At 40.9% G+C, this 18,384-nt stretch overlaps 1 protein-coding gene across 1 annotated transcript; it reads left to right on the forward strand.

Annotated features, from left to right (window-relative positions):
• The first annotated feature begins 821 nt into the window (after nt 1–821).
• On the forward strand, nt 822–10,400 carry bmp5 (bone morphogenetic protein 5). Its single transcript, XM_070840564.1, has 7 exons — nt 822–1,336; nt 3,790–3,982; nt 7,465–7,613; nt 7,829–8,026; nt 8,905–8,981; nt 9,116–9,226; nt 9,359–10,400. Exons 1-7 carry the CDS (start codon nt 847–849, stop codon nt 9,506–9,508), a joined length of 1,368 nt encoding a protein of 455 aa, XP_070696665.1. The 5' UTR covers nt 822–846; the 3' UTR covers nt 9,509–10,400.
• The last annotated feature ends 7,984 nt before the right edge of the window (nt 10,401–18,384 follow it).

The raw sequence follows: 18,384 nt of genomic DNA on the forward strand, positions 1-18,384 counted from the left end.
AGCACATTACAAGCTTGTTTGTTTTTAATAAAATAATGTTTTACAGCATCCCAGTGGATCATGTTTAAGCCCAAACAGTATAAAAACAGGTTCCTTGCTGTTGGTGGTGAATGCAGCTGGAGCCCTCTCCCATAAACACACAGACTTCAATAACTTGAGGTGATTAAAAGGCTCTGTCATTATTCTTTCACTCGTTAAGACGGCCTCTCGGATTTCAAGTGTCTCCTTTTACACTCCTGAGCCGCCACATTCATCATGGGACCGGGCTGAAGTTTTATTGCGGCCGCTAGAGGTGGATGCAAAAACAAAAAGTTGAGTGTGGGATGGACTCAGAGGGCAACTAGCCCCAAAACTCTCTCAGGGGGAGAGAAAAAAAAGAAAAATGCGAGCCGGGGCATGAGCTGAGTGCTCCTCTCTGCTCATTTTTGACACACTTCAACACATTTCATCCGCTGGAAACTCCGGGTTATCCCTCGACGTTATGGGCGTACCTACGCGCTTCTGCATCACGGAGGAGTAAGGTGAGGGACGGGGTCACAGCTTCATAAATACTTGGTGTGGTGGAGACTTTGGATGGACCCTGGAGGAGTAAATACCGCTGGAGGAGCCTCGCACACAGGAGAGGAGCGGCGACTTTTCTGCAAGCTGATACCTCATCTGTAGAAAGGCTGACTGGTTAAAAAAAAAAAAAAAAAAAAAGCCTCTCCAGTCACCACCGTGAAAGTTGTGGTGCGTCTGTCCAATATGGAGAGTCTATGATTATTGGCAGAAATATAAAGTATTTTATTCTCCTCTCTGAGAGCGATGTAGTTCAACTTCACGCCCCAAAGTGAAATTTCGGTCAAGATGACACCTTTGAACCGAGCTGTTCTTGGACTTGCGTGGAGCTGCTTGAGCTTTCTGTCCTGCGCTCATTGCGGGTTAAGTGACAACCATGTGCACTCCAGTTTTATTTACAGGAGGTTGCGCAATCACGAACGCAGGGAGATCCAGAGAGAGATCCTCTCCATCCTGGGCTTGCCTCACCGTCCGAGGCCCTTCTCTCCCGGGAAGCAGGCGTCCTCCGCGCCGCTCTTCATGCTCGACCTGTACAACGCCATGGCCGTGGAGGAGGAGGAGGAGCAGGGGGCGCACCAGGGCGCGGGGAAGAGCTTCAGTGCCAAGGCTCAAGGGCACTCCAAGAGAGGTTACTACAGCCCGCAGCACGCCGGGTACTCCCGGGTGGCGCAGCCGTACCGCGCGGCGCCTCTGTTAGGCCACAGCCCCGCGCTCACCTCAGCGCACGACACCACCTTCCTCAATGACGCCGACATGGTTATGAGTTTTGTCAATTTAGGTAAGTGGTGTTAAAGTGGGTGCTTTTCCCACCGCGTTCATTTAATCCAAAACGAAGTGATTAATTGGCACCGTGACGCAGGTGATGCCTGGTTTCACTCTCATTTAGAGTTGCTGCAAAATGCACATCTCAGTTTTATCAGAGGAAAAAAAAATCCTCCAGCTCATGTTTCTCTTCATCTTCTTTCCCTCCAATGTGAAGAAAATTGGTGAGGACTTTACAAAGATCTGCATCCACAGCAGATAAAGAACTATAAAATACTGAAAGCATTCATCAGTTTTTATTGCTGGGACGGTTTTAATTCATTCACATGATTGTTGGCCTGTGTGTTGTGTTTCTATCAGCACATGCAGGTAATTACTTTTGGCAACATGTAGATTTTGTTGAAATAATCGGAGCTATAAAAAGCTCTATAATGGCTTTAAAACTATATATATATATACATATTTCTACATCTAAATGTGAATATATGAGAGCATTCTCAGACATCGGCCCTCATCTGGCCTCTGATGTGTTCAGCTGTTTTAACCTTGAGTGAAATATTTTGTGTTTAACAGAATTAGACTCAACATTTTGACCTTTTCAATTTGTGCTGCTTTCTATTAAAAAGCAGCTGATCTGTATAATGATTGTGTTTGTTCAGTAGCAGCGACCCTTAACCCAGCAGTTCAGAGCAGCTTATCAGATGACTGTCTGACCTTGAGAAAATTGGTCTAAATGATTTCCTGTTGTTAAAAGGGGAGTGATATTGACGGATGCCTGTATATCTTGAGAGTCTGTCACTGCGAGAGAGCAGTAGCTCTGTTCTTCATATTTGTGTTATTCTTGGCATTTATTGTCCTGTAATGAGACTTCAAATATTCCTCACAGTTGCAGAATCAACCATATATAAACTTTACATAGTGGCGCTATTGTGCTGTTAGGGATTTTATTTTCTATGAAATATAGAGTAAAACATGCACAAGTGAATTTGTGTAGAGTTACTTGGAAGTATAATCCCTCACCTTGGCCTGAGCCCATCTGTTTCCACTTACCACTATACCAGGGCATGTACACTGTCAGCCTTGAAAGCTCTGCACTCGTTCTGGGGACTGTCAGTGAGGTGTTCAATGGGGCTCTGTCTTTATTACAGTACACTCAAATATAGCTACTGACCTCAACTGTTTCACAAACGTCTATGTGGCGTTTCACGCCGTTTAACATGCTTACTGTAGCTATTTTAACTTTCAGTGTATAAAGCTGTAAAATTCATGTGCGTTCATGAGACTGAACGATGAAACTTGCAAATCCTTTGTTAATCTTTCTAACAAAATATGGATGCCGTCCTGGTAGGAGCTGAATCCAATTAATATGCAATACGTTAAGAACGCACGAGGCTCACCCTCAGCAGAGAGTGAAATCATTATTATTTAAATCTAGCTATTTGAAAGTTAAATGCTCTCAGTGGCACTTCTGCTTCAGATTACCGGCCGTGGCCAATATAATGGAACACACTCGGTGGGTGAAAGTCAGACGTGACCTCTGACCTGTTTGTGCTAAGTAACCGCAGGCGTTCCCTCTCGATAAAATATCAGGGAAATGCACCGCATGATATCACCACCGATGTCAGAAAATCCACTGACCTCAGCCAGATGCCTCTCTTCTGCTACCAGGCAGCGGTGTGAGACAGTCGGCGGCCACTTCTTAGTATTGCCAGAGTGTCTTTAGTCAACATGGGCGACCTGTTGATACGCTGTGGTGTATTGATGCTGTTATTAAAGTCACTACATTGAGAGGCTTTATTTTATCTCCAAAAATAGATGTAACATCTTGAAAAAGCAAGCTGTACATTTTATTTATTTCCAAATGATAGAATCCTACATGTCATGAGTCTTTAAAGATTTTTTTTTTTTTTTTTTAAATGGCAGCTCTAAAAATGGCCCCGTCTGTTCCTCATTACATTAGAAATATTTCATTTTAAAGGTTGAAGGTCATTAAACACCCTTAGCCCTTTGTATGAAGCCTACAGGAGGTCAGTATGAGGTCAGAAATGAGGTCAGCGCAGACGCTCACATGACGTGGAAGAATCCTGTCTGGTCTTTTCTCTCACTTGAGGAGCAGACGAAAGTGTCTTTAATTGAAATCAGCGTGTTTTTCTTAACTGACAGCCCATTCATCATGGCCAGAGAATGCAGTTAGGCACACAGTAGAGGGCCTGTCTGGGAACTGCTACCTGTATTCAGTTGACTGATTTAATGAACTGGAAAGTGCTTTTGTTGGTAGTCAAAATGTTTGGATTGGACCCGGAATGTAAAAGAAGATGTGATACATTACTCTTTTTTCTGTGTGTTAATGTCGGCATATTTTCTCTTTTGAGGAAGCAGTTCAGGAGCTTTTTTTTTTTTTTTTTTTATCAGGGGGAGCTTTGCTGCCAGTAAAAATGCAATTCATCATGAAATATTTTTCTTTCCCAGTGGAGAAAGATAAAGATTTTTCTCACCAACGAAGACACTACAAGGAGTTCCGTTTTGATCTGACTCAGATCCCGGATGGAGAGGCAGTGACGGCTGCAGAGTTTCGGATCTATAAGGATCGCAGTCATTCCCGTTACGACAACATGACTCTGAAGGTTTCCATATATCAAGTCATCAAGGAATATCAGAACAAGTAAGTGCCAAGTCACCCACAACCAAACACTAAAGGCAAGTCCCGTATTTAAGCACAATCTTGAATGGCTACTCAAAACATTAAGATTTCACATACAAAATATACGACCAGCAAACAGAAAATAGTGCATTGTTACAGATAAAACCCTAACTAATGATAATTTCTCACTTAACAGAGTATTAGAGTAGTTGTTGGGTCCAGAAAATGGTAAGAAAAAGTTGATTCCCAAAGCCCAGTGTGACATCCAAAAATATTTAGTTATAAAGATAATATTCACATCAGACAAGCTGAAATCATAAAATCTGGACACCTTTTCTTGAAAAACGACTCAGAATGAATGTCAGGAATTGCTGTAAATAATCGATTATGGTTATAAAATAGTGATTTAATGTCAGTAAGTTAATAATAATCAATGAATCGACTGATTGTTGCAGCTCTGCGACCAGCAATATATAAAGTAGCTAAAATTAGCTTCTGCCTCGACCTGCTAAAACGTTCAGTGCAGATCTTAAATCAGTAATTGTAGCCCAGTAATACGCTACAGGAGTACTTTTACCTTTGAGGACACTTTACTGCCAGTACTCCTGAAATTCTAGTTCAGCAAAATGAGCGTGAGACTTGGAGTATTTTCTAAAACATGACAGTTCTCTATAGATTCCCTTTATTGAGGGTAAAAAGACACTGATGTTTTACTAAAGAGTCTCAAGTTTTCAGGTATTTGAAAGGTTGTGAAACACCAAGAGGACAGTGAACATCATCCTGTGTTCAAGCTGATGAAAAGAACAACAAAAAGAAGAGCTGTTAGATGTGTGATATTTAGATCTCATTTCACGGTTAGAAAGACAAATAGTCCAACAGCTATTGTCTTGGACAAACTTTCCACTCGCTCAGAACGCCCTTCTATCTGCGACTCTGCTCTCCTTCATTCGCACCATGTCTGCCTTACAAATATAGTCCTCGGATAAAGAGAACTCCATTAGCAAGTTGGCCACTTACGAAGCTTGGAAGGTCCATCAGTTATCACTCGTCTTGTGTTGCCTGCCAAGCTGGCCGTGTCCCAGATGAAACCATGAGGGCCCATATTAGGGGGAGGGGGCTCCCTCGGGTGCTCCCGTGGTCACTGTTATGCCCACCACCTGCCTGTCTTAACAATATCCCGGAAGTTTAAACCATGACATAGCTGAATACACAAGGGTGCACTTAAAAGTGGGCCCACATTTGCTTGCCAAAAATGTGTGTGGGTGATTGAAGGGGAGATATGGCCCTCCTGGGCTTTGAAAAGGTCCAAGTCAATGGACTCTGCCATCTTAAAGGGGAAGAGTGCTCAGTTTAAGTTTTCACACACGTTTTCACGGGGAATAGTATGTTTTTGTTAGTGCTCACAGAGGAGAACAGCTCTTTCCCAGCCTGCTGTGTGTGTGTCTAACATCTCAGACACAACGTTGGAATATGTGATTTTAAAACAGTCCGTCTTCTCACGTTTTCCCTCAACTTATTGGTCTGGAAAGCCGTACATATTCTTTTATGCTTTTTCTTTAACATATCAGAGAGGATGTTAGCACTGTATACTTGGTGTGGTCACTGCCAAAGGCTTTTAGTTGGTCATTTCTAGTGGTTACGTTATGATTGTTTGGGTGTCTTAAAGGTTTAAGACAGTGACCATGTGCAGGAATAGCTAAGTTCCCAGTTAAAGTCCAGCCAGCTTAACTCCTGTCAGTTCCTACTATAAAAAATGCCTTTATAAGGGTTAAGTGAGGGGTGCAGTTAGTAGTAAAGAAGTTAACAATGACTCACTAGTTTGGGGATGTGATTAACCAAAATGCTTTGTGTGCATCGTTGAGGTGTAATGAGCATGTTGAATGCATTTCCTTTCTTAGAAAACATTTTTAACACGATATTGTTTATATCCATGTTTGGTGGCTACTGTAGCGCTTTTCTTTTTCCCCTGCAAAATCTTTCAGTACTTTACTGCCGTGAGCTTTTGATGCATGTCCCTCTGTGCATGAAGAGAACAGGATACTAAACAAAACCTCTTAAAAACATATTGCTTCATATACTGTAGCTGCAGTACCGGTAGTCAGAAACTCAACGGGGTGCCTTTAAAGTCAGACAACCACACACCAACCTGAGCTCCACTCACTCCGCTCCATCAACATCACACTACATCCTGCACTGGTGCTGACCTTTGCTACTGAACATAAATTGCTAATGGAGAATAGTGGCATATGAACAGAGACAGACTTTTCCAAAAAGAGGAGTTACCTCTATGCCTGGTATCCACTCACTGTGGAACAGTACATCCAGTAATCACAGATGAAGGGGTGGGATAAACATTTTCCTCTTGGCTATGGCTATGGGAATGGCGAATTCCTACCTGCACAAACTAAATTATCACAGGATATAAGCTTAATACTGTATATTTCAAAGAGGAAGTTCAGCAGTACGTCACTTTTAAGGACGGTGGAATTCCACATGAGGTTGAGTTTTATTACACCTGTAATAAACACAAGAATAATCCCTGACCTGTTGGGGCCACATGGAAAATCTTGGTTCTCCTCAACCAGCCCCACGTTACCACAAAAACTGAACAGGCGCTGCCTTATCCGATCCGCCACTTGAAAGGAATCCAATGCAAATTGCGAAGCGGGGCTTTTTCAACTCGGGGCTGATTGATGCCTTATGTCAGGCTCATGTTAAAAATACACAAGGGCCGATATACATGAGTCATAACTCCTGAAATGTTTTGCCAATCACAGCTGAAATCTTGGCACGCGTTTCACCACACAACTCTGCAGTTTATTAGCTTATTTAAGTCGCAGCTTCTTCAACAATAGTGCCGGTGCTTTCTTTTTATCTTCAGTTAAAGGCTGGCATACACAAATGACCAAATTGCTTTTGCTCCTCAAATCAGCAGTTTTCAATACTGAAGGTCTTTTTAGAGAACACTGTTTGTTTTCAAAAGGATAAAGAGATACTTTACTAATAAAAGCTAATAAAAGCCGCTCAGATTTTGGCTTCTGCTGGGTAGAGAATGGGCTAAAGTATCCATTTGTGATTAGTCAGTGATACCTCGTTTATCTGTTCCAGACTAACTGGTTAAGACCTTTTGGACTCAGTCTAAATGCCCTCAAAGAAGCATGTGGTTTCTTTTTCGTGTCCCATTAAAGCTATGCAACACTAAGGTGGACAGACAGTTTTTATTTGTTCTACAGCTTAACGCATTGTAGCAGGCACTTAAGGTTTGTTTGTAATGCCGCAGTAAAGTGACCACATTCATTTCACCATCTGTTTGACAAGCACTACTCTGAAATGCAGGAGAAATAAAATTGAAAACCAACATACCCACAGAAACTGAAATGTACGAATAAAAAAAACCACTGGATAATGATATATCTACTCTGAGGAGCTTCTTACGTTTGGGTTGTGTTGCTGTTTGTATGTGTGCATCAGGTGGTTGTTACATCGTTTTTTCTTACCCTCAGAGATGCGGACACGTTCCTGCTGGACTCCAAAAAGGTCCAGGCATCAGATGGGGGCTGGCTAGTGTTTGACATCACGGCCACCAGTAACCACTGGGTGATGAACCCACAGCAGAACCTGGGTCTGCAGCTCTGTGCGGAGACTGTAGATGGCAAGTCAAGTTCAGTTTTTTGTTCTAGGAATTTGTTCCTTTTACTTATAATCTTCCCCAGATTCATTACAGACTTGTCCACCAATTAATGAGCCTAAGTCAAGAAAAAAGATGATTGGCATGACTTAGTATTTAAGATGGTGGGTTTCAGAATCACCTTGAAAGCAGTCATAAAATGAATAAATAAACCATTTTTTATCTTTTCTTTTCTAAAGGACGAAGTATCAACATAAAATCTGCTGGAATCATTGGGAGGAACGGGCCGCAGTCCAAGCAGCCGTTCCTGGTTGCGTTCTTCAAGGCCAGTGGGGTGTTGCTGCGCTCTGTCAGAGCTGCTGGTGGGAAAAAAAAGAACCACAATCGCAATAAATCTACTAATCAACAAGAATCATCCAGGGCACCAAAAACTGGAGGTTCGTGCACTTTTATGGTGTAGTTAAAAAGCTACGATACATTTTAATCACATCATTATTCCTCGCTAACGACCCGGTCATTGTTCCATCACACTGTCCGTCCATTTATCAGACTAACCAGCTCGACTTCCTGCAGCGAAACGTCTCCACACTGACTGACCAGACCGACATTTTCAGGATTTTTCAGACCACCAGTTCACGGTCTCAACTTATAAAAGAAACATGTGTACATACTCTGTTGTGTATAATGAGCATCTGCTGAGCATCGCCCTCCATGCTCCCCAGAGGATGAAGCCTTTTGATTTTATGATTTTATCCATTCCTGTTCTTTGTTGCAAAATGTCAGAACAAACCTTCCATTTTTAGCCCCATTCATAAAATGTTGATCAGTATGCTGTTGTATGCTTTTCTTTACTTTCATATAGCGAGGTGTAATGACCGTGGCAGCTTGGAGGGTTCATTTGCAGAGCTTTAGACTCTTATTCTTGTCTTTTATCTTCTTCTGTTTGTTTGTCCTCAGTAGCTAGAAAGCAACACAACTTTATAAAGTCTGTTAAATCTGTTAAAATCAAAGGAGTTTTATTCGGCATTAGCTTCTAAACTACAAACTGAAATAACATTCCTGTGAATGTGATTGAGACCTATAATGCATCGCCCTGTACATCTCATTATCTCATCTCATTAATCGTGAATTATCTCAAGGAATAATGAAGGAAACCCTTTGTAGACTATTACAAATATCCTGCTTAGTTTGCCCCTTGTAAAGGCAAAGCGGAAAGAAAACACCTGTAACTACGAGATAGGACACTTAATGCCATATTCATTGACATAATCAATCATTACCTTCTGTTATGATTAATAACCATTTACTTTTTCAGATTACAACACCAGTGAACAGAAGCAAGCCTGCAAGAAGCACGAACTTTATGTTAGTTTTCGAGATTTGGGCTGGCAGGTAAGACATTTATGTCAACATTGTTTCATATCCCAGAAGAACTAACTGTAATAACACAATGAACAATTAACATTTTTATTGAAATTATGAGGTGACACAGAGAAAAATCACCAAGCTTTTTTTTTTTTGTCAAGGATTGGATCATTGCGCCTGAGGGCTACGCAGCTTTTTACTGTGATGGTGAATGCTCTTTTCCACTCAACGCACACATGAATGCAACAAATCACGCAATCGTGCAAACGCTGGTAAGTGTTCTTTAGCGTGTATTGCAATAAAATCACGTTATAAGCCGCCATAATGTTCTTAGCAGTTATGATTCATTTAAAACTCACCGCTGTCGCACCTCTTTTAAACCCAATTTATGCTCTCATTTATAGGTCCATTTAATGTTTCCTGACAATGTGCCAAAGCCATGCTGTGCCCCAACCAAGCTCAACGCTATATCAGTACTTTATTTCGACGACAGCTCAAACGTTATCCTCAAGAAGTACAGAAATATGGTCGTTAGGTCCTGTGGCTGCCATTAGGGGCCCGGGCTAACTTTAATTTATGCTATCTGGTATGGGAATCGCTGGAAAACACATTTACTGCAGGTGTGATGTGATGTACAGTATTATGTATATAAAGTTTTATTACCTAATTTATTTTCTTTTTTAAAAATAGCACTGAATATTGTGATATTTAAAATGATTAGGACAAAATGATGATTTTACTTAACGTCAGTTATCATTTACCTTTTGTGTCCGCTGGCATATACTCTCTCTTATTTACATCTGTATGATAACTTTTATGAGTTAACTATTCACTGGAGTCATCATGATACATAAGATCGCTTCCCCTTTTGCTTGTTTTTCCCCTTTTACAACATTTGTGCTATGAATGCTCACTGAGCTATGTGGAATTGTACTTGGATGTTTGTATATGATGTGTGTTTTTTTTTCACTGCTAATTTTGTACTTAGTTTGTTCTCATAATGGACCAACAATTAGAAATGACTCATACTTAGAGAATAATGTCACAAAATGCAGCATCGCAAGTTAATCTGATAAACAAGGGAGACCTCACAATGACGCTCTTAGCACCGACATCCCAACTTGAACAGAGTGTCGGAAATTTTCTAAATCAAACTGGATCACTGGGAGAAAAAAACAGTGAGTGATTTCTAATCTAAACCAAACTGGCCAAAGCTATTTTCAAGCTGTCACCGTCTTTCAACACTGAAACTGTTTCACCTTTTCCAAGCCAGCTTTTTTTGTTTCTTTATAACACAGTGTGTCCTCATAAGGGGATTATATCAGCGCAGAATGAAACTCTTCCATAAACACTGTTTTCTCATTCCGCTGTGGACTTTGTCAGAGCTGCAAGCGTCTTTTGCTTCACACTAATTCAAGCTCACGTTTGGGGAAAGTATATCTTAATGTAGAGTGTTGTGTATTTTAATAAATGTACCACTTGAAAGAATTCTTTTGCTTTGCCTTCACTTGAGCTCGCAGCTTTTCCTGCTGCACTGATCGACCTAAACTATATGCAGAAATGCAATTCGTCTTGGAGCTGTTCCCTCTGCTCCAGCTGCAAGTCCTCCAGCCTTTTCAAATTCAAGTTGTCCTTTTGTATTTCAGTTTGGAGGTCTGCTGATGTTTTACACGCTGTTGCTGGACTACCATTTCAGGTTTATAAATGTTTGACATCTATGATATAAACTAGGGGTCCACCCACTGAGCCTGTTGACATGCTCTTGGGGAGTGTAATGCTAGTGGTACAGTGCTAGCAGTAAAGCAATGTGACCTCCAAAGACCAAAGCCCAAAAGGGTGATTATCACGAGGCTGCCAGCAGAGAATGGTATATCATTTTGTAAGCAATCCCTTCCTGATTATGGGGAAAGATACCATCCATCACAAGATTTATGAGCCGTGTGTGGCACATCGCTGTTCTTGCTTGCATTCTGTAGACTCACACCGTGGATGTTGCCATCTCCTCCACGATTCACCCCTGGAAACAAAGTGGAGACCATAAACTAAACTGAGCGGGTGTTTTTGCATTTCCTTCCTCATTCAGGATTAGCAAAACGTCCAGAAAAATGCAGGAGAGTGTGCTATTTCCAGAGAAGTACCCTGATTACGCAGTTATTTTCAATAGTTTTGGAAATCTATGGATTAGGTTAAAGATTAATATTTATTTACACAACTGTGTTGACCTTTACTGAACACAGGATATGTACTGTTGCACTTTTTCTCCCCCTACCCTCCCACTTTTATAACATTTTTTTTCTCTGACATGGCAGAACATTGAGTGACTGTATTTCACTTAATTAAAAGCAGTGGCTGGCCTGCCCAGATGTTATGTGGGCTCCATCTAAAAGGAGTGTTGACATTCGGTGAATAGAAGAGGCCACCTGCTAACTTAACTCTTGGCTTGAGGGGTGATTTGCATTCCTGCGGCCTGTTGCCTGGCATGATTACTCGTAGCACTTCACAATCCCATCTACTGTTTAATATCATGGATTCTTTCCAATTCAGCCACATTTCTTCCTTTTCTGTACGGCAGGAGCTGCTATGAATGAGCTCCTATTTAGGCTCTCCAAAACTACGCAGCCCTCTCGACAGCAACTCTCCGACCACATGAAAGGGAAGGGTAACAATTGCCATACTCAGGGCACATTCATAAAGTGGCTGCTTCTCCTCTGAGACCCCCGCGGTCAAAAGCAGGCTGCAGTGAGTCAGAGGTGCCCTGACATTCATCAGATCGGCACTTCCAGTGGCCACTTCAGAAACACGCTGAAAAAGGGTCACAACCTATTGCAGTTTACGTTCCGGGAAGGGTTTCTTGTCAATTATTCATGCATCGTGCTCTCATGTTTATCGTTTACGCCACAACATACTGTTGGCTTTACATAAACACAGTTACATAATGTCAAGATGTGTTTCCAGGTGCTGATATTTAGCTTTTTTCTACCACAAACATGTTTATTCTCTTAACCTGATTGAGAAAGCAGACGTGTCCATGTGAGCGGCTGCTTAGACCATGTTCTTTTGTTTAGCAAATGTGATAAATTTAGTAAGGAGAGCTCATCTTGCAGGCTGCAAGCAGGCTGGGACTGGCTATCTGTCAGAAAAGTGCAAATGCTTGATGACTCTGGTCATTTTTCTATTTAATGGAAACCAAACAAGCAGGAAATGCTGCAAAACAAAAACAAAAAGCTGGCGTAACGGGCCACTGATCTTCTGAGACCACCGACAGAGGTGTTCGTGCTGTCTAACGATACGAGGAGACAGATGAAATCACAGAATATCTATATTTTATACTTTGTTTTCTTGTTCAAAGCTGAGTAAAGCCTGATTTTAGTGGAGTGGTTTTCTCAGTCATCCATATTAAATAGTTTATAAACTTTTATGATTCAAAGAAAATCTTTATTTATTATTAAGATAATTGTCAACAGTTTCTAAGCACTTTATGTATGCAAGAAAAAAAGTACCTTTTCCTCATTATGTATGAGCAAGACAACAAAAATTCCACCTCATATTTTGAACATATGTGTATTTTTCAATGCCAGGTGGCTTCCAAACCCAAAGCTTCCCGGCCTTGCAGAACCCTTTAATTTCCTATAATGATTTATTTACCGTGTATTTAACATATTTTGAGTAGTTATTCATTTTATAAACGTGTTATAAAAGAGAACATTTGTATTAGAGATGAAAAACAAATGCGGTCAATAGTCCACGGGGTAAAAGTTTTGATTTTACACAAACATAACAATAAACTGTGAAACTAAACGTTTGTTCACACTCTTAATGGACTTTAAAATGCCAAGTCCTATAAAGACACACTCCTAGTTAAACCCTGGCTTAATTACTGGTGCAGTCAGGTCTAATGCAGCCAGGCTGGATGATTGACATGATGCTTATTTTGATCACATTCTGGTCAATCTAATACAACTACAAAACATAACGGTTACTGTTCATTTGGTTTAGTAATTCCATGTTCCACTGATTTATCCTGTGTTAACCAGAGGTCTTTTTCTTTCTGTGGCTCAAAGTTTATTTTCAAAGTGTCACCTTGCAGTCCATCCACAAGGCAAGTGAAATTGTATCTAATAAAAATGTTGTGCAGTTTACCTAATTCATCTCCCCACATATGGTTCTCCTTATTTGTATTCCGTGGGTGGGCTACGACTTCCATACAGCTCAATCAGACCCTCTTGAAAAGGGAGACCATATGGGTCACATTTTTACATGTTGTTTGGTATGACAAGGCTGCAGCAGGACCAGGGAGGAATGTGTCCCGACAGAGGGCAACGCTCAAACGCCGTCATGTTTGCTTGTTATTCACATATGCACATTAGCTTCCCCAGTCAGAGAGCAGAGGGTTTGAGGTTCTCAGAGTTACAACAAGCTGTTTGTGAACTCAACTGTCACTTCCCATTACTATTAGAGGTGGCACCTGTGCCTTTAAACCGCTTCTATATTTTCAAAACTTTTAGTCTGGATTTAATGCACGCATTAAAATGTATGGGTCAGCTGAACTGGTTAGCAGTGTTTAATAAACAAACTGGAATCATGAATTAAACCATCTGTTTACTTTGCAAAACTCTATAAAATATATTTACACACAGTTGTTTTTAAAGTAAATCCGGTCTGGGGTTTCCATTTTCTTTTTTTTTCTATTGCAAGGAGCATTTATGAAACATATTTTCCATGGGAAATGTGGGTTTGTCTCAGTAGAAATAAAAGCTTCTGACATGATATGCTAACAATGTCTGCTCTCTTCTCTTTGTGCAGGTTAGTTATATCCTCCTGTCACCCATCTACTGTACAATTTACGTCAAAGAAGACATAAAAAAAATTATAAAAAAAGGTTTAAAGGAAAAACACAAACGAAAGCAGATGCACAGGATAATAACCTGTTTCTGAGGCCAAGGATGTCGCTATCCTGTATTAAACATGCTGATTTATCATCTCAAACCAATGTCTTAATATGCTGCCAAAACAGGGTGCATTAGAAGAATCTGGGCATATCTGGGCGTTATTATGAACTGAGGAAAGACAAAAAGAACAAAAGCAAGATGCAAAACACACAGTTCACCCTATAAAGGTAAACTGCTTCTATTAAAACCTGCTGGTCCGAGTCTTAAAGGCATGGACTCTGAGTTAACCAGCATCACCGAAGAAGCCAAGACAATTAAAAGGTATTTAGTAGTGTTAATAGTTGAAGGATATACTTACTGTGTCTTAGTGACCTCTCTGAGGTGAAAGACTACAGGACATCTTTCACTATTCTTTCAATAAATGTCTGTCTGTATGTTCAAATTGTCAAAATGTTCAAAGACATTCTCTGGTTTTGAGTAAACGTCTCATGAAAGTGGATCACGAGTGGCTCAGAATTAAAAACAAATATTTAACTCAATATTAGGCGCTGAAGGTTATACAAGCGTATTTTGTCTTAACTGCATGTGAAAGGACTGCAGAAGGACGACACACAGGCTGTCAACTGTCTGCTCAGATTTAAAACCTCGCTGACTTCTTTGATTGTATTTTGTTGTGTCTCAAAAAGAAACAGGAAGGTGTCTGTACTGAAACTAGGCATCGATACAAGTATGAAAGCATTTCAAACGATACCATACCAAAGTGCATTCGATTTTACCAGGCTGATGTTTATCTGTCCCCTGTATATAACGAACAAAACATGCTAATGTACCAATTCAGACAGCAAATAGAGATGTCAGCAGCTACCACTTAACCCATGTGTATTCTTGCTGTTGTAAATTTTGCTGTGAAATTCAATTTCTTCCACCAAGGCTATGGATACACTGAAGGAAATCTCTGTACTTTATGATCCAGACGGAGCCGTAATCCAGCCATGAAGCCCTCTACGGTACAATATAACAATCTGCACGATAAATATCTGGCTGCTTAGAAACATCCGCTTGAATGTATCTGTGACAAAGAGGTGTTAAGCAGTGCCTGCGTGGAGACAATGAAGACTGTTTTTGACTCCTTATCAAATATAGACTAGTGTTCATTATTCTGGACAGAAGAGTCCCCTCAACGTTACTTTGAACTGCAAGCACAGAGCCAGAGAAATCCTATTTTATAAATCCGTGCTCGGCAGTCGCGATCATGTGCGGATACAAAACCAACACACAGGTCAGTGGCTTTTGTGACTAAAAGCCACAGGGCGCTCTGTGGTGTGATTACTGTCAGGATAATCTTTAACACACATGCTGTCTCTAAGGGGAGCTGTGGAAAGTTGGCTCATAGCGGCTGGCCTTCCTGAAGAAGCTGTGAGGTATACTGCTATTTTTATAAAGGCTTTACATTTGAAAGTGTTTGTGGTCACTTTTCCTCCCAGTACACAGCAGAATATAATGGAACTGAGACGGGAGGTGATTATTGCTATACGTCCAGCCTCCACTCTTCCAGTGCAGCGTGCATTATGCATGGCTCAATTATACATCATCAAGTGGCCTGTTGCTAAAGGACTGTGTTATTTCCTCTGACTACATATCCAATAAACCTTTCCATCTTCTCTGGGTATAAAACGCTACGTGCATGGCATGATTAATACTTTCAGGGTGATGATGATGTGCCATTCGCTCAGCACCAGGACTCTCTTGTTGTTACAGTTCAGTTAAATCCACGATGTAGAAATTGAAGACGGATGGAGGATGAAAATTGATTTAATCTGGTTCCTGTTTTCTTTATTCCACTTTGTTTTCACTATATATCTGAGAGCTTAAAACTTCTTTCATGCCATGCCGAAACCTGTACTCTATAAAGTACTGTTTTTTCACATCTGTTTCTTTCTTAGGACAAAAACGGCTTTTATATGCAGCTTTTTCTAGTTCAGTAACATTTGCACTGTTTGATTTTCATTTAATATCGTGAGGCATTTATCATCTACTTGGTCTCCAAAATCCTCATGTGTAAAATATATTGTTCTCAGGAGACAGCTTACAAAGTAGCACAGAAACATCCTTTTTCCTGTCAAGACATATCTGTTTGTCTAATCTCCACAAAGGTAAAGATTATTGTCCCTTAGCAGAGTTAAACCTTATTGGAAGCATCTTCAAGGTTGTACAGTGGTTTTGTTTGTGACTAGCCTGAAAATTAGACTGAATAGCCATTTATTTCCCTTCATAATTCTGAACAAATCGAACTCGCTAATGCTAATGATGCAAAAATTCACCCTTTGATTTGATTGCGAATGTGAAAATCTGACGCACAGTTTTGTAGATCCTCTATCCTGAGTGCACTCAGACAAACTGAAATGTACAATTGTTCTTATACTATATAAATGTATGTACAACATAAAAGGTAAATAGCGATAATTCACACACATATCAATCAATACTAGCTTGAAACCACAATATTTCTCCAGCATCTTACCAAGAAAGCTGTTCTTCCCTTTTTTACAGGTGTTTCATGGCACTGATTTTTGTAGAAACTCTTCCTCTACTTCTTAAACCTTAAAGTTTCCACTCACCTGCATTACATTGATTCCTAAAAGCAGGAAACCCCCCGAAGGCCGGTTCCTTAAAGGGACCGTCTGCAGCTGGTACTTGTCAAGATAAACCATGGCTGCTGCTTTTCTTTGAGAGAAGAAATGAAATGTTAAAAGGCCAGTTAGGGTTAATTGATGCGGTTATCGTTGATTGAAAAAGAGCCACTGAGAAGCTATTTTTCTTCTGAAAATGGACAGAAAATACAAATGATGACTGACATTTGTTATGGTGATGATGACAGCAAATTTCTCAACCTTTGTAATTTATTTAAAAGCTTCTTGATACAGTTTACATATCAAACACTATGGTAGCAGACTTATATAAATAATTAGCACTAATTTAGTGCCTCTGCAGAATGCTGTTTTACTTATTATTTCTGTGCTCTCGTGCATTTAAAGCAGCAATTTACAGCCATCTAAAAAGAATTTAAATCCCCCAAAAAATGTTTCACATGAATGAATTATTAATACAACAGAAATTTCCCCTTACTCCTTTCATTTGGCAGAGATAATCATTGCTGCGCTCCTTGTTTTTCTGCGCCCAAGAGGATCATGTATACGAGATTAGAGGCAATACACCAAAAGGCATTTTAAATTTTAGGGGGTGGCAACTGATAGATATCAACCTTGAAGTCTGCGTCGCCCTCCTCTCCTGAGAGAGAGGTAGAGCTCTCTCATCACAGAGCAGTTTAGCGTGGTGAGATGGTTGAATGCTAGGACTTCATTAAGCCCCTCTATTGTTAACATCTGGGTTCAGAAGAATGGCTCATTCTCTGGTAAATGTTGCCCTGGCTTAACAAGGGATTTTATTACACCATGCAGTTGACATTGGCAGCAGTGTCACGTCTGGCAATGAAAACCCCTCAAATGTTTAGGTCACAGGAGATCAATCAAAGCAGCCTGTTTCCCTGAAGCCCTCAATTCGCACTCGAACAGGGAGTTGAATGTGAATCCAATCTTGTTGTTGACTCAAGATAAAACACCGACTGTGAGACTTCTTACTGGTTGAAATGCTACCACAATCAAGAAAGAGTGCACGACTGGGCTTGTTCATGCATCATTCATTCCTCATAGTTTCCGCCCTGTACCTTCATTACCCTTTTTAATGCACATATTGTATCTCTGGGGGCTGCACGGTGGTGCGGTGGTCAGCACTGTTGCCTCACAGCAAGAAGAATCCAGGGTCGAACACGCCGGTCGGCAGGTTTGTGGTTTCAACCTTGAACCTTTCTGTGTGGAGTTTGCGTGGGTTTTCTCTACGGCTTCCTCCCACTGTCCAAAGACATGCAGGTTACTTTAACCCTTTAACCCTTCATCCGTTTTCATGTTCTTTATCAAAAGAAAAGAATCAAACTCAGACTCATCAATATGAGCCAAGGCCAATGAGTCTGAGTTTGGAAAAATAATTAATCGTATCATTTTGCTCTTGATAAAAAAATGAAAACGGCTCCCACAGACCCGAACACCATACAAGGGTTAAGTAGTGACTCTAAATTGCCTGTAGGTGTGAGTGAAAGTGGTTGACTAGCCACCTCTCACTGCCCATTATCAGCTGGGATTGTCTCCAACGTCCCCCAGGACCTTAAAGAATATGCGGCACAGATAATAGAAAAATATTATATCTCTTCCCAAAATGCTTCATCTAGTACTCCCAGTCTAAGACGTAGGACTGATCTCTCACATCTCTCCATTTGCCACTTTGCTTCACATCCTTTCCTCTCTCTCTCTGTCTCTCCACCACCCCTCCATCCCTCTCTGGTTTGTTCCCCTCCTTGTTAGGGACGTGGCTACCATGGCAACTGCTGAATCATCCTCGCTGTCTGCAGCCTTCCTCTAACGCCATCCCCTCGTGCAGCGAGGCCCTCCATCTTCCAGGCCAGCATTAGCATACTGATCTGACGCTTC

This window comes from Pempheris klunzingeri, chromosome 12, assembly GCF_042242105.1.
Source record: "Pempheris klunzingeri isolate RE-2024b chromosome 12, fPemKlu1.hap1, whole genome shotgun sequence".
NCBI lineage: Eukaryota > Metazoa > Chordata > Actinopteri > Acropomatiformes > Pempheridae > Pempheris > Pempheris klunzingeri.

Coding starts and splice junctions, on each gene's coding strand:
- bmp5 (XM_070840564.1), top strand. CDS start 847: ATGACACCTTTGAACCGAGCTGTTCTTGGACTTGCGTGGAGCTGCTTG. Junction 3,983..7,464: donor ATCAAGGAATATCAGAACAA/GTAAGTGCCAAG, acceptor TCTTACCCTCAG/AGATGCGGACACGTTCCTGC. Junction 7,614..7,828: donor CTGTGCGGAGACTGTAGATG/GCAAGTCAAGTT, acceptor TCTTTTCTAAAG/GACGAAGTATCAACATAAAA.